Source organism: Alligator sinensis, unplaced genomic scaffold (assembly GCF_000455745.1).
Source record: "Alligator sinensis unplaced genomic scaffold, ASM45574v1 scaffold1164_1, whole genome shotgun sequence".
NCBI lineage: Eukaryota > Metazoa > Chordata > Crocodylia > Alligatoridae > Alligator > Alligator sinensis.
Window position 1 is genome coordinate 1,385,710 of NW_005842225.1, and position 18,714 is coordinate 1,404,423.

Sequence of the window (18,714 nt, forward strand, 5' to 3'; positions counted from 1 at the left end):
TATCCCAGATCTGATGCACCTTGATATACAGATACTAATAATCCAGCATCCCTCATCTCATGTCTTTTCCCAGAGAGCAAAGCTGCAAAAAAAAATGCTTTGCCATTTTTTCTTTGCGAACCAAATCGCTTTGTGTTGCTTGCACGCTCCCGTGCTTTGTGCAAGAGCTGGGAAACTCGCTAGACTGCAGCTTCCCAGAAAGCTACAGGAAAGCCCCCAAAATCCAACTGGATAAAGTGAAAGGAACCGTTTCCACCCAGCGCTCACTCTGCTCAGCTGTATTTGGGGGGAAAATGAGAAACTTAGCATTATACCTGATGATACTCTCTGCTGGTGGCTTAATTAAACTGAATTAATAGCCAGAGTGCTCCACTTCTGATCGTGGCACTGTGCCCTGACATTCCCACGGGACTCGATGAGACAATTCGCACACAGCGAGTTATTCAAACGCAGAAGCAGTGACAGGACGGGGGCTCTAATTTGTGCTGCTTGTTCTGCTGTTTTAGTGATGCTGACGTATTGCATTTAACTTTCTTGTGGTCTAGCAACGACGCGCAAAGGTTAAAACCAGGAAGGGTTTAGGGGAAGAATGTTTTGAAACCTTGTTCTGGTTCAAAATACCTCTTACCTGTATGGAGTAGGAGGTGTTGAATCCCTTGTACAGGTTTTTTACGGGGACGTCGGACCCATTCAGAGTGCAGTCGCTGTAGGGGTAACCCATCCGCTCGAGTTCATCCTGAAAGAAGACCAGAACCGCCTTGCTTGCTGCGTGCCCGGTGCCAGGTCCCTCCAGACACACGCATCCTGCACTTCCCACGTTCTTTACAATCCTGCCGAGGCCTCCGTGATCCCAGGTATTTGCAGAACAAAGCTCTGGGAAAACTTACGGGACAAGTGTTTATGGGAGACGTCCCTGTCACTGCTCTGTGCTCAGGGGTGTTAGTGTCTACAAAGGGGAGGCTGCCCAGCTCAGAAAGAGAGGCACTGCCTGCCCCCGGTCTCGCCAAGGCTGAGAAGGCTATTGAGAAGGGCGGTAGGGTGGGTAACATCAGTGGGAGCAGGAAGGAGCTCCTTGCCCTGACAGCAGCCCGTCCCCTGGGCCCCGGGGTCACATCCAGACCCCTACAGCAGTGCCCCCCTGATGGGAGCAGGGGAGAGGCAACGTGAGCTGCATCCCTGGGCTTCGGTAAAGCATTTAGTTGCATAAAAGTCTTCCATAAACGATGTCCCGACCCACAGCTAGTGCATAACTTGACAGTTGTGGATTGAGCCAGTTCAGCCAAGACTAAAAACAAGTCTGGCTGCAGGCCCATCAGATAGCGTTGCTCCCAGACGACTTGCGCTGCTGGAATGCCGCACATACCACTAGCACGCCGATGGAGGTTTCTGTCCCAGACATTGCGTAGATGCCCTGGTCTTTAAGGAACGGGAAGCTCTTCTGCTCATGCAGCATCAGCCTGGCCCCGGCCGCAGATGTCAGGTAGGGAATATAGTCGTGCTGGCTGATGTCCAGAATGAGCTTCAGCCCTGCAGGCACCAAACGCAGCGTTAAAAACCAGAGCGCATGGGGCCGACCTGATGCTAGCATGGAGGGGGATCGTGGGAGAACTGAGGACCCTCTTCTCAGCTTGCCCCCTGGGGAAAGCCCAGCCCTGCGGAGGAGAAAGACCTGGCTCTGAGGTCACCCAGTGTTCACGCTAGGGCCAACATGCCGAAAGGAAATGCCTGAGCCTGAGGGCGCTTGCACAGGTCTTCAGCCTAAATGTGCTTTCCTTCCTGTTCCTCGTCAGGCTAGTTCTGTCCCCCACTCCTCTTCCTCGCCTGTGCAGCCCCTGCCCTCTCCCAAAGCAGCTTCATAGCCCCACAAAGCAATACCACCCATTAACCTGTCTGCCAGGGGGATGCTTCCCATCCTTTCCCCCTTCTTTCTTAGCCGGAGGTTTATTTCTTACCAAATTCTGCTCCAGGGTTGGAAGAAATGAGGGCTTCCTGGTCCATGCCCCAGTTAAAGATGTAGCAGTTGCCGTGATCTGGGTGATAGATCTGGGTGAAGTTCCTGAAAGAATCGCAGAGCAAGCTGTGATCTCGGACAGCGAGCGGGTGGGGGAAGAATGGGACTGAAGGAATGGATGTTGAAGGATTTGGCTGCTTTTGCTACAAGCGCAAATACCGCCGTTCCTTCCAGCCCCCGCTGCTCCATGCTCAGCTGTGGAATTGCACCTTATTTGCTGTTGCAAAATGGCAGCAAGTCTTAGCGGAAATTTGGTGGGACTTGTTTGAAGTCTTTCAATTCATTCCTTTGGCAAACACTAATATTACCTTTCTCCTTTTAAACCTTGCAGCGTGACAGACTCCGGATTCCCCGGCTGGATCCCCTGCCCCAGCCCAATGGCAGGACGCTGGCTGGCAAAGGAGCAATGCCCTTTGGACAGGACACGGACCCTGGGAAGGTGCGTGCTAGCAGCAGTCCCCGGCATGTGCCGTCCTTCCGTGCTCTTCACCTCCAGGTGCCCAAAGACACTCGGATTGCATCATTCAGATGACATCCTCATTTAAGGACGACCCTGAATTCGGAGCGTGGGGTTTAAGGCACCATGAAGGGAGGGTTTCCACACTATGCCTGATCCATGGCTGGGAGGGCTGGCCTGTGCCCCTGCCTCATTTTGTGATGGCCGGATCGTTCCCGTGCAAGCAATGGATGGAGGGTGGTTGGCTGGAGCTCTTGCAATATAGCTGATCCTTGCTCACAGGGCCAGCCGCCGGTGCTGCCTGACCCCAGCAATGGCCTAACGAGGGCATTGACGGCAGCCCCGTGTAAGCCTTCCAGCAACAATGAAATCATGCGGTGCAGGGGGGAGGCACTCCAGAGAGGATGCCCACATTTATACCGAAAGCTAAGAGGCCAGGGTTGCAAACTGTACAGGGGATGTGGGGACTCGGGGCTGGCTTGAGACTGTCCTGCTGGGCTGTCCCGGAGGAGCTCTGGGAGTCAGCCCACATCCTGCAGAGCCAGGGCCTCCAGGAGTGCAGCTCTTGTGAACCCCCACACGCACGAGCCCAAATTGTGTCAAGGAAGCACGAGGCCTGAGCGTGCCCAGCTGGGGAGGAAGAGGGGGGAGGCTCCCTGCAGCTCCTACCCCCCTTGCTGCCCTCTAGCAGCCTGTGCTTTCCAGTTCAGTGCTGCAGCGGGCAGAGGCGCGCAGACCCAAATACTGTAAGTGCCTGCCCTGGCTTGCGAGAAGGGATTAGCTGTGTTTGGATAAAGTCCCGGCTGTTTGTTCGGGGAGAGCTCAGTTAAGTGCTGTACAAACACCGTGCGGCAGTGCATCACAGCCCGGGCTGGGGTTATAGCTCTGTTCCCAGAACCACAAACAAAGGTCCGTGGCTTGCAGAAGTGAGGGCGGGAAAGTGCATTTTCCAGAAACCCGTGGTAAGAAAAAACCAGTCCAGCGCCATCCTCTTTGCAGCCCCCCTGCAGGGAGCTGAAGGCTGCTATTAAAGCCTGACACCAGTCAGCAGCAGGGGTGTCTAGACTGGATGAACAGTTCCTGGGGTGAGCAGGGTGCTGTACATGGGTCTCCTGCTTGTCCTAGGCGCAAAGGGCCGCACTGAGCAGGGAGCAATGAAGCGTGCAGGTACAGAACGGGAACAGCTAGCCAGGCTAGGACTGCAGGAAACACCCGGGGGCTATTGTGGACTGGGCTGTTGTGGCCGGTTGTGTAGTACTGTTGCCAAAAGGCCAACGGCAGATTGGGATGGGACGTATTAGCAGGGGTGTCTCATGCAAGTCCTGGAAAGCGATTCTTCCACTCTCTTCAGCACTGGTGACACCTCACCCAGAGCCGTGTGTCCAGCTGTGTGAACCTCTCTTCAAGAAAGATGTGAACAAACTGGACACAGTCCAAAGGGAGCAACGGATGATCCGAGGGCTAGAAAACATGATTTACAGGGAAAGGTTGGAGGAACTGGGATTATTTGATCTGGAGAAGGTGGTAGGGATGGGGGTAGGGAATTGATAGTTGTCTTTAAATACATGAAAGATGAGTATGCAGAGAATGACAAGCTTTTGCTCCCTGTATTCACAGAGGAAAGAACAGGAAATAATGGGCTTAAATCTCTCTAATTGCAATTCAAGTTAGAAAGCTGATCTTAATATTGAGCTCTGAGGCTGGTCCAGCTCTAAGGAAGTGGGGAATCCCTCTCCCTGTAAGTTTTGAAGTACAGGCTGGACAAATCCGTGCTCAGGATGCTTTAGATGGGGTTGAACTTGCCTTGAGCAGGGGCTGGACTAAATGTGACCTCCTGAGAGCCCTGCCAGCCCTGTTTGCTGTGATATCTGCAGTATATACATGCTGATATATACTTTGGTAGAGTATAAAGCAGCATATGCTCTTCCAAAGGAAAGCAGAGTATATGCTGATACCCCCTTCGCATGCTTTGGGGCACAGTCTCCCCTCTGTTGGTATGTGAATCCCTTCATTTTAATCCAGGTTCCGCTCCAAAACCACAGAGAAAATACAGCCTTTCATAGGAATGGGCCACCCCTTAACTCGATTTGAAAGCATATGCTGGTCTGCCACTTGGTATCCGAACGTCCTGCAGATGAAGGGCTCTCACGCCACACCTGGGGCATCACTGATACCAGAACCGTGTGGGCAGATCTGCTCAGGGCCTACGTCGGGAGCCCGGACGTAACCAGCAGTGACGTGCAGCCCCTGCTTCATGCGCAGGCAAACCTGCATTGTATAACAGGTGACTTCTCAAATTAAAACCCTCTGAAAGAAGTGATTAAGTCTCTGCACTCGTGGCAGCACCAGGCCGCTCAGACGTCTCCGCTGGCAGGAGCTGCAGGGTGCAGATCTGCAGTCCCAGAGATGGTCTCCGTTACTCAACGGGTGCAAATAAAAGAAAGAAAGTGCACAAAGGCATCGGTGCAAAGCGCACTTCATTCCCACTGGCTCTGTGGGCAGCTTGGCTTCAGTCTGATACCTGCTGCCCTAAAGCCAGCTCTGCCATCGGTGCTGTGAAATGCCTGACCTGACTCATGAATTATTTGCTGCTTAGCATCGTTTCTGAGGAATAACGTCGAGTTGCAGTGAGTACCTCCCTTCCAGAGCCAGGTACCCGCCCCTGCTCAGGATTAAACAGAGAAGGTCTTCAGACTTTCCTAGCTGACTACTAACTGGGCGCTAATTGCAATGAATTAAAATCTGCGTCCTCCTGGAATTTTGCCGGCAGGGATTTCTGCGCCACGTGAAACCTGGGCTGTGAGCGGGTACCAGCAAACACGTTCAGGTCATACAAAGATCAACAACGTGTCCCTTCCGCAGCACAGGCGGGCAGTGTGAGCCCAGCACGTGCCCTCGTGGCATGAAGTGAATCGGAGGCTGTACAAAGCCCAGCCTGGGACTGGGGAACTTGCTCGGGCAGCTAGCCGATGCTGGGATCCTTGCTGCCATGGCTTCCCTGCCCTCCCCACAGAGCTAGCCCGAGAAAAGCCAGTGCAGGCATGCCTGCCCATGCTGCAGTCACACCGCCGGCTGCAGGGCATGCCAGCCTCACCAGGAATATCTTCTGCTCTGCCCCTGCACGCCCGTTCCAGCCAGCATCAAACCCAGGAGCTCCGTGGAAAAGGCTCTGCAGCATTCACCAGGGAGCACTGCCATTGCTCGAGCCAATGGACCCCGGGAAAAGCTTGCACCCCCCTCGCACCCCAACTGGCAGAGCACGGCGAGGAGATGAGCGGGTCGCACGTACTTGTGGTTGCAGGGCTCTGCCCCGTACAGACAGGCCAGGATCATGTCCTCGGCCTGGTAGCCCATCTGCTTTCTTTCTTCCAGGGGGACTTTTGCGAAGATGCTGGTGGACTGCAGCACGTACCACTCCATCACTGCCTGGGCCGCGCTGGTGAAGTTCCTGTAGACGCAGCTGGTGCCATTCTCCCTGCACTGAACACACACGAGTCCAAGCGCTGCTGGCCACTTCTCTCCTCTCCTCCCGCCCGGTGCCAGCCCGCCTGCTCGTTCCTGAGGAACTGAAGAGGAACCAAGGCAGACGGGAGCTGCACAGATAGCTGGATGCTCCCAGAGACCCGGTCAGAGACCTCCCCGCTCTCTGCAGGGGTCCTGAAGCACCCTACGGAGTGGGTGCAGAAGGCCTTGCTCACCTTATAGGAGGGCCGTAGGGACACCACCCCCCTCACCAATCCCACAGGGTGCTTTGTAAAGCCAGCTCCCAAGATCTGGCCAAGCCAGGAGCCCCCCAGGAGTTTCTTTAGGGTGCATTGGATGTCACGGGTTCTTCACAGGCCAGGAAGCAAAGGCCATCTGCCGCATCGGCCTCGGGCACGGCTGCCAGGCACCACGATAGCTACACAGGCAGCCTTGGGGCTGTAGATGCAGCCGTGGCCTTTGTGCTGCCTCCACAGGGTGCTGTGGCTAGAAAATCCTCAGGACGGTGCATCTCCCACCTGTACTGGCCTCCGCACTAGAGAGACTTTTGGCTCTGCCAAAAGTGCAGCCCTGCCCAGGGCCCCGTAGGCAACCCCCATGCAGGGCACATCACCGTGAGCCCCTGTGCCGGGCTTGGTGCCTGGCCTGGTTCCCATCGGGAGCTGCAGAGTGCAACTCGGGCCCCGCGTATCCCACCATGCACAGAAGTAACTCTCAGAAGCTCCCCTTACCAGCTTCATGGCCACCTTGTACTTCTTGGCTTCTGCCGTGGTGTTGGATGGGCTGGGAGAGGAGCTGTTGTGCTGGGTCCCGGCGCCGGTCCAGTTGGTCGTGAAGATGTCGATGATGGGCTGGTCGGGGTGGCTCTCGTCAATCAGAACCAAGGGGAGCTGGTTCCACAGCTGCAGGTCCAGCGCCTGCGAGTCGTTCTTGCTGCTGTTCACTGCCAGGGGGGAGAACGGGTCCTGTTTTCCGCACTGGAGGATCCTTTCCAGGGCCGCGTCAATCAGCTTGTCCATCTCTTTCAACAGATGCTTCACCTTTGAGTACCTGAAGGACAAAGAGCCGTTAGCAGGTGCCACACGGCTGGCAGCCACGGGGAGCAGAGAGTCCTCCAAGCCCTCGGACCGGCTCTGTGCAGGGGAGGCAGAGCCTGGTTTGTGTCAGGGAGTTACTGAACAATGAGCAAAGTGTGATCTGTGCTAAAATGCGCCTTCTGGCTGCCACACGGGTGCAAAAACCAGATGTAACATTAGCCAGGAGACAAACCCGGTTGTCCTGATTATGGTAATTTGCTGTGGTTTATACAGCATGAATATCAACAACACTACGTGATCTTTCGAGCCGTTCTTTTGTGCCTGGTTTGGCAGCCAGCTGACTGGGTGAAGTTTGCCGCGTTAGTCTGAAATCAAGCAGAAGGCAGGGTAGAGTTGCACCGCATAGACTAACTAAAGTAAAGAGAGAGAACGCAAGCTTTCGTGGGCTACAGCTAACTTCTACAGGGATCTGATCTGGAAATAAAAGACGCCCCCAAAGTCAACCGGCTATCTCTGCGTCTCCTTCATGCTTTGGGTCACACTATGGGAATGTAAAATGGCGCCAGTGAAATCATTATTGTTGCTGCCTAACTTTACCAGGTACTGGCTGCATCTACATGTGCAATTAGTGAGACATCATAAACTCCTGGGTGCAGCATCTGCACGGAGCCCCGCGGGAGAGAGCATCACTGATCCGTGGCAGCCTTCGCTGGGAGTGCCACGTAGCAAGTCAGCATAACAGCTAATGCAGGGGAGTTTGGTGCATCAGGGAGACTCACTTGAAGGCGTTGGCATTGCACACCGTGACAGCTGGGAACTTCATGGTCTTAAATCCGATGGAGAGAGACGAAGTGACGTTATAGGAGAGATACGTGTTTATGAGGATCCCCCACTGCCAGAAGACTAGCGACGCGAAGAGCAGAGTCAGGAAAAACCAGACGAATTTCTTTTTTGGCCCCTCTCGGATGATGCGCTTAGGCCCGTGCGTGTTGGTGTTATCGCAGTACCAGACCAGTAGTTCCTTGTATGTGTATCCAGGGCCCTTCTGGAGGCGATGCAGCGCTCTAATGAAATACCTCTTCAGGTTCATTTTACTGTCTGTAAACAGAGAAAAAAGAAGTCAGAACAAACTAGTTGTGACCAGAAGGGGTTTAGATTCTCTCAAATACTCTGTGAAAATAAAAATGTATCTGGGATAATGGCATGTTAATAGGACCTGCAGTTTTCCAATGCTTTTAGGACACTGAGAATCAGATTTCCCCCTCTCATCTCTAAATCCCTGTGCAAAGGAGATGCTCCATTGGCTACAACAGAATTACACTGGGGAGGAGAAGGATTATGCCTCACATTTTAAAGGCTTTATGGCTCAGGAAAATTGCAGGGATGGACAATTGTACCATTTGAAGGAAAGGGAGTTGACCACTGGTGAACTGAATCAGTTGTAACTGGTTATCTGTCAGTTCCTAGCCATGATCAATGGAAGTTAAACCAGGCCGTCTCCCCCGGCCCCCGACTGAAACAGGATTAGATTATCATGGTTTAGCTTCACTTACTGGGAACAGACACACAGGGCCATTGCAACAGCTCAGCTGACCCACAGTCCTACCTAGAAGTCTCCCAAGCCCCTTTAAAACAGCAGAACTGTACGTGTGTCTAGACTCTAAGTTTCACCTTTTCAAAGGGGGTCTCTCAGATTTGGGCGTCCAGGTTAGCTCACGTAGGATCTAGTTATTAGATCTGCTCGGCATCCCACCAAGGTTGCTGGACCTGGCAGGTACTTGGAGAGTTCAGAGCATCGCGTCATAGCTGTCTTCACCTCGGTGCTCAGAAAGGGAAGACCAACACGGTGAGGCAGTTTCTGAAACTTTGCCTATTAGTGGCTTGCCCATGGAGTCAGTGGCAGCCTCAGGGAAGGAAACCATGTCTCCAGACCTCCGTCCATTTCTGGACAGAGAATATGTAAACTTTTCTGAGAGCCTTCCAGGTTATTGTGCCTAAACGGACTGGGTGTTGTCTTCAGAACTAACATCCAGGTGCTCCCATTACAATGCCAAGCAGTACAACGTACGCCTTTTGGCAGGTAGATTGATTGTGCAACGTGTGTAGATTGTGTAATTTCATTGTGTAACTTGGGCGATAGAATAAAATGCATAAGACTCTTTAGACCTATCATGCCCTCAGCTAAGGAAAGCCAGTGAGGTCCAGGCAGAAAGGAGATTTAGGAACCTATTAAGGTCTCAGTTAACTTGCATCTGTTGCATGTGTCTGCTCTGGTGGGTCAAGGATGCGCGCGCTCAGATCTTACATCGCAGACCTCGGCTAAGTCTGCAGCGAGACAGCACGGAGGAGGTTCTTCCTGTCAGGCTCATCAGCTGGATAGTATGAACCGTATAGCAGCAGTCTGACTCCCTCCTCGTGGTCTGTATTACCCTGGGGGAACTCAGTATTAGACTTTTAAGCTCTCACTTCCAGTGCTGGAAGGGTTCTGGAGATGTCTCGTGTTATCCCAGAGCAGGGTGTCCTCCGGCTATACAGAGACTCCTTCCCAGAAGACACAGGTGATGAAACGTGTACATGGATGAAGAGTATTCATTGTGGAACATTTGGGAGCCTATTGCCGCCTAAGCTGCATTATCCCAGAGGAAGGTACCAGTCTTTTGACTGCAAAGAACTGTCCGTCCTGCCCCGTCTGGTCTTCAGCCTTTGTCTGCGCTGGTGGTCAAATTGCATGAGGCTGAGCTGGTCTTGAATGGTATCCAGGCTAGCTTAGCTTAATCTGCAATGTGAAAGGGGCCCAAAGGGGTCTCTAAAATGGTTGGAGAGGGGAGATACTGGCATCGCATCAGTCATCAGATACTTCCACTTCCCCCAGGAGAGCGGGAGGCTGGACACGGCCGTGACTCTTTCACAAGACTACATTGGCCATAGGGGGAGGTCGCCTGCTGGAGAAGGGACAAAATGATGATTTTTTTCAAATTCCTTTGTCTTGAAGATACCATCGGTACGCTTTGCACTGCTCACGTGAAGGATGCGGCATATTTTGCATCAGGATTGTGAGTAAACAGTACATTTTGTGCTGCGATTGTACGCCGGGAATGTGTGTTACTAAATCTTTATATCTTGGGGCAGAATTTCACAACAGAAGAGAAAAAACCTGTCATTTAGAAAACCATTCAGAAACTTAAAATATTGGCAGGAGGAATCAAAGCTCCCTGCTGCGTGTGGCATGAAGCATATTGGAAGCAGCAATGTTGAAAGGTACGGGATCAGCCGTGTTTCGACCATCAGTGATATTCAGCTACGCAGAAGCTAAATTGAATGGTTTTGCTTTCAGGCAAAGTTACTCTTAATCGTTTTAGCCCCAAGTAGATCAATTAGTAAAGGGGCAAAGGGAAGTGGTAGCGGCAGACAGGTGCTGGGGCACAGGCCCTGACCAGGCAGAGGTCCTTTCTACGTCCAAAAGGAAAAGGCCTAAAGGCCGTGCTCCTGGATGCTCCTTCCCCTGGGCTAGTCTGCTGTTCAGCTGCAAAGCAGAGGAGCTGGATCGTAACAGGAAAGCTTGGCTGTTTGTGGGAAGCACATGGAGAAGCCTTGCAGGTCTGGCCTGTGCTGCAAGTACGATGGGTTTGAAGGTATGTTCACGCAGCACAAGGCAATGCTGTGCAGAGGTGCAGAAGCTAGCTCAGTCCTGGGAGCTGTGTCTCTCTGGTAGCCTTCATCTCGTCTCAAGTGCACGCCAAGATGGAGAAAACTCCCTCCGGCTGTCCTGGCAGCTGACTCCCACACATCAGCAGGGTCCCACGGCAGGGAGATCTGTCTAGGTAACCTTGGGGAAACCATCAGGCCCGCCTGGCTGTTGGGCACCGGACCAGCAACAATGGTCTCAAGCTGCAATAGGGGAAATTAAGGCTGGAGATTAGGAGGCACTTTCTATCGGGGTGGTCAGGCGTTGGGACAGGCGCCTCGAGAAGTTGTGACATCTCCATCCTTGGAAGCTTTCATGAGCAGGTAGACGGACACCTGGCTGATGGTTTTGCCTTGAGCAGGGGGCTGGACTAGATGATTTTGTGAGGTCCCTTCCAGCCTGGCTTCGTATGATCCTATTAGGCCCACAGCCCAGAGAGCAGCTTGAACTATGTCTGGCCTGTTCACCTTAGCTGCTATATGATTGCTTGTTGAATCTCAGGTGAGAGAACCTCAAGGATGACCTTGGTTGAACCGGTTTAAGCGACAGAGACACCGAGTGCCAGAGAAGACTGGCAAGAACAAGCTAATCAGAATTTTTTTTTAAAAAAAATTCCATTAACATCATTGTATCGAATTAAAATTAAAACACCCCTGAACTCTTCAGGGAAAATTCAGCCTTGCTGGGGAAAACTGGCTGCTTGCTCTGAGAACTGTGTTCACTGTGCTGCTTACCAGCCTTTCCCAGGGGCCAGATGGGCTTGAAACCGAGAGGTGACAAGCTGGGTTTTGGTTTGGTTTCTAAAAGATACCGCAGAAGGGGATTCTGATCCCATTATACAGATCTGTCAGAGCCGTCAGGGACTTGATTCTTCTGAGAGGACGGGAAGGAAGCTATTGTCTCCTTTCATATTAGGTCTTCTGAATCTGAAGTTTAACAAAATGGTTTGGGGCTGGGGGACGGGACTGGTGAGGAAAGGCTGAGGGAAGTGGGCTGATTGAGTCTGCAGAAGAGAAGACCGAGGGGGATTGAATAGCAGCCTTCACCTCCCTGCCGGGGGCTGCAAAGAAGATGGAGCTGGGCTGGTCTCAGGGGGGGCAGATGGCAGGACAAGGAGCAATGGGCTCCAGTTGCAGCAAGGGAAGTTGAGGTTGGATGTTAGGAAAAACTTTCTCACTAGGAGGGTAGTAAAGCACTGGGCCAGGCTCCCCAGAGAGGTGGTGAAGTCTCCATCCTTGGAGGCTTTTAAGACCCATCTCGACACAGCCTGGGCTGGGATGATGTAGCTGGGGCTGGTCCTGCTTGGAGCAGGGGTTGGACTAGGTGTGACCACCTGAGTTCCCTTCCAACCCTCATTTTCTAGGATTATATGATCTGAAATCAAAATGTTTCTATTTTCTGTCTTCTCAACACTTACATCTTTTACTTAATGCAATTATGATGCACTGCACATGAGTGTGTGTGCATGTGTGCACCCACACACACATGTGCACACACATGGTTCCTTATCTTTATAACTGAATACAATGAATAGCCCACGTGTTATTCTTTCACTTGTATTTGTTTTCAATTCTGCAGTTGCCTTCGCACCCACTTACTCTGCACCTTGGAGGTATCGCCTTGTATCCGTACAACCAGTGGTGCGCCTCCCCCAGGAACAGCAACGGGAGATAGCAGAGATGGACATTTTCTAACCTGTCGCATCCAGATCTGCCCTCAGCCGCCTGGATAACACGGCCATAAGAATGCCTGTGGCCTGTCTACGCTAAAGCTCCCACCCACAGAGCAAAACGAGTAAGTAATAATGCCAGGCACAGGGAGACGTCTCTCCCCCAGCACCCACACCAGGCCTGCTGGCTGCCACAGAGGAGCCTCCTGGGGATAGAGCCATTTACCCGAGTGAGTTGTGACGTCGCATTCAAGCTAACCTGTCTTATCTGATGTACTTTGCTGGGCCTCAACACTGTGCTGTGGGGCAGCTCTCTTAGTGCTGCTTTGTTCACGGGGGCCAGGTAAATCAGATTAGTCTCAACTGGTTTTGAATGGGGTTAAAACTGGCTCAGAAAATTGCTTTATCCCAATATAGAGGGAACCAGAGTCCTTGCTACCATGAGTTAACCCTGACCTGCCTTAGCTTTTTGCACCAGGCCCTTAGCCGATAGAGGCTGGGAGACGGAGGAGTCTGGGCCAGCGTTTCTGACTTGCTGGCATAATGTATATTCTGACTGCTGAGGCCAAACAGGCTTTTATGCCACACTGTCTGCTACTAGGCGGGCTGTACCCTGGTCTTAGCAGAGAGGTGCCAGATGAGAGCAAGTGGCACCTCTGTGAGGTCCCTTCCAGCCTGGCTTCGTATGATCCTATTAGGCCCACAGCCCAGAGAGCAGCTTGAACTATGTCTGGCCTGTTCACCTTAGCTGCTATATGATTGCTTGTTGAATCTCAGGTGAGAGAACCTCAAGGATGACCTTGGTTGAACCGGTTTAAGCGACAGAGACACCGAGTGCCAGAGAAGACTGGCAAGAACAAGCTAATCAGAATTTTTTTTTAAAAAAAATTCCATTAACATCATTGTATCGAATTAAAATTAAAACACCCCTGAACTCTTCAGGGAAAATTCAGCCTTGCTGGGGAAAACTGGCTGCTTGCTCTGAGAACTGTGTTCACTGTGCTGCTTACCAGCCTTTCCCAGGGGCCAGATGGGCTTGAAACCGAGAGGTGACAAGCTGGGTTTTGGTTTGGTTTCTAAAAGATACCGCAGAAGGGGATTCTGATCCCATTATACAGATCTGTCAGAGCCGTCAGGGACTTGATTCTTCTGAGAGGACGGGAAGGAAGCTATTGTCTCCTTTCATATTAGGTCTTCTGAATCTGAAGTTTAACAAAATGGTTTGGGGCTGGGGGACGGGACTGGTGAGGAAAGGCTGAGGGAAGTGGGCTGATTGAGTCTGCAGAAGAGAAGACCGAGGGGGATTGAATAGCAGCCTTCACCTCCCTGCCGGGGGCTGCAAAGAAGATGGAGCTGGGCTGGTCTCAGGGGGGGCAGATGGCAGGACAAGGAGCAATGGGCTCCAGTTGCAGCAAGGGAAGTTGAGGTTGGATGTTAGGAAAAACTTTCTCACTAGGAGGGTAGTAAAGCACTGGGCCAGGCTCCCCAGAGAGGTGGTGAAGTCTCCATCCTTGGAGGCTTTTAAGACCCATCTCGACACAGCCTGGGCTGGGATGATGTAGCTGGGGCTGGTCCTGCTTGGAGCAGGGGTTGGACTAGGTGTGACCACCTGAGTTCCCTTCCAACCCTCATTTTCTAGGATTATATGATCTGAAATCAAAATGTTTCTATTTTCTGTCTTCTCAACACTTACATCTTTTACTTAATGCAATTATGATGCACTGCACATGAGTGTGTGTGCATGTGTGCACCCACACACACATGTGCACACACATGGTTCCTTATCTTTATAACTGAATACAATGAATAGCCCACGTGTTATTCTTTCACTTGTATTTGTTTTCAATTCTGCAGTTGCCTTCGCACCCACTTACTCTGCACCTTGGAGGTATCGCCTTGTATCCGTACAACCAGTGGTGCGCCTCCCCCAGGAACAGCAACGGGAGATAGCAGAGATGGACATTTTCTAACCTGTCGCATCCAGATCTGCCCTCAGCCGCCTGGATAACACGGCCATAAGAATGCCTGTGGCCTGTCTACGCTAAAGCTCCCACCCACAGAGCAAAACGAGTAAGTAATAATGCCAGGCACAGGGAGACGTCTCTCCCCCAGCACCCACACCAGGCCTGCTGGCTGCCACAGAGGAGCCTCCTGGGGATAGAGCCATTTACCCGAGTGAGTTGTGACGTCGCATTCAAGCTAACCTGTCTTATCTGATGTACTTTGCTGGGCCTCAACACTGTGCTGTGGGGCAGCTCTCTTAGTGCTGCTTTGTTCACGGGGGCCAGGTAAATCAGATTAGTCTCAACTGGTTTTGAATGGGGTTAAAACTGGCTCAGAAAATTGCTTTATCCCAATATAGAGGGAACCAGAGTCCTTGCTACCATGAGTTAACCCTGACCTGCCTTAGCTTTTTGCACCAGGCCCTTAGCCGATAGAGGCTGGGAGACGGAGGAGTCTGGGCCAGCGTTTCTGACTTGCTGGCATAATGTATATTCTGACTGCTGAGGCCAAACAGGCTTTTATGCCACACTGTCTGCTACTAGGCGGGCTGTACCCTGGTCTTAGCAGAGAGGTGCCAGATGAGAGCAAGTGGCACCTCTCGACACTACTGCACAGATCATTTGCTAACTCCTCCATCTCATCACACCCTGAGACAGGGAACACAGGCTGCAGCCCCGGGCTTTTCCCCTCACTCCCTTCACCACCAGCCTCCTCCAGCGTAACACCAGATCTCGGGTGGTCTTGGCCAAACTGGAGTCCTGCAGCACCTTCATGCAGAGCAATGCATGCCTTGAACCTTCACTGAGGGCCGAGACAGGATTCAGCCCCACTGCTTGCAAAACTCCAGCAGCAGCTGTAACTAGGCTGGAGACTTTCAAGCTCCCCATTGCAGCTTTTGGAAGTCTTTGGTTAATTGTTCTACTTTCCCTTCTAATCTGGGGACTCGGTTGCCCACCAGTCAAACGGGTGCCACTCTCCTCTTCTGCATCTGCCCCTACACGCTGCGGTTCTTTTCCAGTATCTAGATAAGGAATAAGCTCCACTTTCCTTTACTGGTCTAGTGCAACGTATAGCACTGCTGTAGTTCTGAGCATCTTAATAGCATCTCTGGGTCTCAAGGTGTTTGCCAGTGTCAGCTAACATCGCCAGCCTGCACTAGATCATTTCCTCTAGACAGTCGGTACCTTCATCATTCTCCGGAGGTAATTAAACTTTGGTCCCTGGTTGCATCTATCAGCAAACTGGTGTTACATGAAACTGCTTTCAAGAACTGCTCCTGAAATCTTGCATGGCCATATGCATTTCTCTCTGGCAGAGGCCCCAGCCACATTGTGCCTGCAAATGTACTCAAGAACAGCTGTGCATAATATGGTCCTAGCATGGGCTGCTTCACCTATCTCTACTCCTCTCTAAGAGCCAGATATCCCACCTGAGTGAAATCCCTATAGACTTCATTAGGAATGGGATTAGATTTTGTGGTTTAGATTACACTACTGACTACCAACCAACTTTGTAGGGTTTGGCTAGCACAGTTCCCATTTAAGGGGGAAAAAAATCCCAGATCATACAGATCAAAGAAACCACACAAGATCTCTGCTGGTGCTAGCTAGATATTAATACCAGTTGAGACCCAGTTCCAACACTAGCATGGACAAACTACGAGAGAGCTCCCCTCTGAAAGGGGCACTTATACTTCCTGTGCAATCCACAGCTGATCGTATGCCATCTTTTCCACAGCCTAAAGAAAAGTCTGTGGCCAAATAATCATATTGACCATCTTTTCCTATGGATAAGTAGGAATTTAGGTTGCAAAACTAAAATTGGGAGCATAGTATGGGAAACAACGCCCCTCCAATTTGACTTTTGCAACCTGAATGTAGAAGTATTTTTATTTTATGACTAGTTTATAGCTTGGCCATGTAACAAAACTAGAAGAGTGATGTACACACTATTATCAGCTAGCGAAAACATTTACTGAATCTGCGGGATCAGCAAAGGCTTTGTTGTCGGTCCACGCGCAGACAGCGATTCTTGTACGTAACCGGCTGATTCTGACCAAGATCCAGCCTCCTTGCAGGCTCCGGTTTCCCAGACAGATGCTTAATGCTAACAGAGATTCAAATGTCACTAAAAGCATGAGATGTAAAAAATGACTGACTATATTTAAGAGTTTAAAAGCTTGGAGGCTGTACTGCCACCCCTAACCTACTTGCTGAGTCCTATGTTTCTCCTGCAAGAGTCGATGGGTTTGCAGTCAGAGACAGCGAAGGCCCCAGCACGCTCTTCACGGGGTGTGACTGCGTGATCATAGGAGTCAAAGGACGGTAGGGCTAGAAGGGACCTCATAAGGTTGCTACTCCAGCTCCCGGCTCAGGACAGGATCATTCCTGACTAAACCATCCCAGCCGCGTTCTGTCTAACCTGCTCCTACAAGTCTCCAGAATGGAGATCCCACAGCTTCTCTAGGCGCCTGGTTCAATGCTTGAGCACCCCGATAGTCAGAAAGTTCCTCCTCATCTCCAACCTAAACGTCCCCTGCTGCAGCTTGGGGCCATTGCTTCTAGTCCTGTCCCCTACAACCACAGCGAAACACCCATCTCCATCCTCTCAATAGGATGTTGCTGAGTACATCAGTTCATGTTGCGTGGCTAAAAAGTGAGGCCCTACCGGTTTCCTGGGACAAAGCCTTTTATTCTGGGATCCTACAAGGTTACAAACCTATTGTCCCACCCTGGCTATTGGTATGAAGTCCAATCCTTGGGCTCTTTGCATTGGACTCTTAAATCACCTCAAGACCCATCAATGAGCCCAGGTAGAGATCATCCTGGATGGAGGGAGTGCCCACGATTTGGGAAGTGTTTTAATTAACACTTTGCCCAGTTGCCATTCAAGCTGCTGAGTGTAAAGGATTGTCCCTGCCCTATTTTGATGTGAGTCCCTGGATTAAATCATCCTCTGTTTTTAGCTCCTGAGAAGAGAGATGGAATAAACTGTGGGAATGGAGCAGGGGAGCTCCACCCAGCAGCTTCCTCCAGAGTCTAATGTTAAAGACTAACATTAGACTAACAGAGTCTAATGTTAAAGTCAGTGGATCTCACACTTTTTGGCACCAGGTCCCATTTGTGAACATCAAGATGCAGCCCTGAGCCAACGGCTCTTGCTCCCGACCTGCTGCCCTCTGCCCCCAGGCCTCAGCCCCCAGGCTGCTGCCAGCCTGCAGGGGAAAAGCCCCGGTTTCCCACGTTTTCTCCTTTAAAGGAGAATCCATTTTTAAAGTTTGTTCACGGCCTTTTCATATATTCTTGCGACCCACGGGTTGAGAAACATCGGTTTAAGTGATTTTAATGACAATCGGTATCCTAGTTAGATCCAGTAACCACTTGTACACCCCCGGGAGGCTGAGTCTTGGGATGAGCATTGCAAGCGACAGCTGTTTGGTGGTGGATAGGATGCTCCCCAGAACAAAGGCCTTGGAGGTATTTAGAAAGCCAAACCCTAACGTGTGATGCCTTTTGTCAGGGAGATCTGAATGTAAAAACACAGGTGTACATACGTTACACCCTGTGTCACACCTGACTGCACAGCATGCACACTCAGAAGAGGTGTTTGACAGCGGGAAAGGACGGGAAAACCTCAGGTTCCCAGGGTAGGTCCAACCCTTACCCGGCGCGTGCTGGAGTATGAGCAACGTCCCATTCCAAAAGCACTGCACAGGGGACTCTACCTTGCACAAGGAAATCACAGTGAAGAATGACCCTCCCTTATATTCTGTTCAATAACAGATGTGCTGTAAGAAGCAGAAACTAAACACACTAGCTTTAGTCTGGTGAACAAATAATGGCCAGGTATTCAAACTGTTCACTGGGAGTCTTGATTCCTGCTCCAGGGACTGATATAACTTGCTTGTCATTTAAAAAAAATGTAAAATAGAGCCCTTTGTGAGCATAACAGGAGTGCCGTGAATACCTGGGCTAGCGGCTTGGAGCAAAACCCTCCTATCTGGAATACGTATTTCCAGAACAGTTGTGCAAATTGAGAGTTTTCCACCCCTAACGTGATGCCTTTACTTTTAATGCATTGCTCTTCCTTGCAGTGTTTTCACCGTCACCTGCGGGAGGTTTTAGTTCTGCGGTTTTCTTCTGCTGCCACATACCGGTATTAGTTTGGGGATTCTTTCCTTACTTGAGATGTTTGGTGTTTTTTCAGTCTATGACTACCTCTCTGCTCTGTACAGAGAGCAAACAGCCAAGAGGCTTGTCATGGTAATTAAGCAAGAGACCTCACAAATCCTTGCTCTTGCTTAATCACCTGACAGCTGCCAAATTGACAGGTAGGAAATATCAAGGCAGAGCATTCCTGCTGCGTTGC

The 18,714-nt window shown here is 51.2% G+C and overlaps 1 protein-coding gene and 1 pseudogene across 1 annotated transcript in view; one reads left to right on the forward strand and one right to left on the reverse strand.

The window, feature by feature from the left end:
- SCNN1B (sodium channel epithelial 1 beta subunit) overlaps positions 1–18,714 on the reverse strand; it is a 30,211-nt gene that overhangs the window by 10,095 nt on the left and 1,402 nt on the right. Inside the window, exons 2-7 of the mRNA XM_006027135.2 lie at positions 7,768–8,086; positions 6,683–7,001; positions 5,758–5,948; positions 1,953–2,056; positions 1,364–1,527; positions 629–736 (exon numbers count right to left, since the gene is read on the reverse strand). Coding sequence (XP_006027197.2) covers positions 629–736; positions 1,364–1,527; positions 1,953–2,056; positions 5,758–5,948; positions 6,683–7,001; positions 7,768–8,086 — 1,205 coding nt within the window. The remainder of the gene's footprint in view (positions 1–628; positions 737–1,363; positions 1,528–1,952; positions 2,057–5,757; positions 5,949–6,682; positions 7,002–7,767; positions 8,087–18,714) is intronic.
- The window catches only part of LOC112550854, a 20,475-nt pseudogene continuing 3,303 nt past the window's right edge, over positions 1,543–18,714 (forward strand).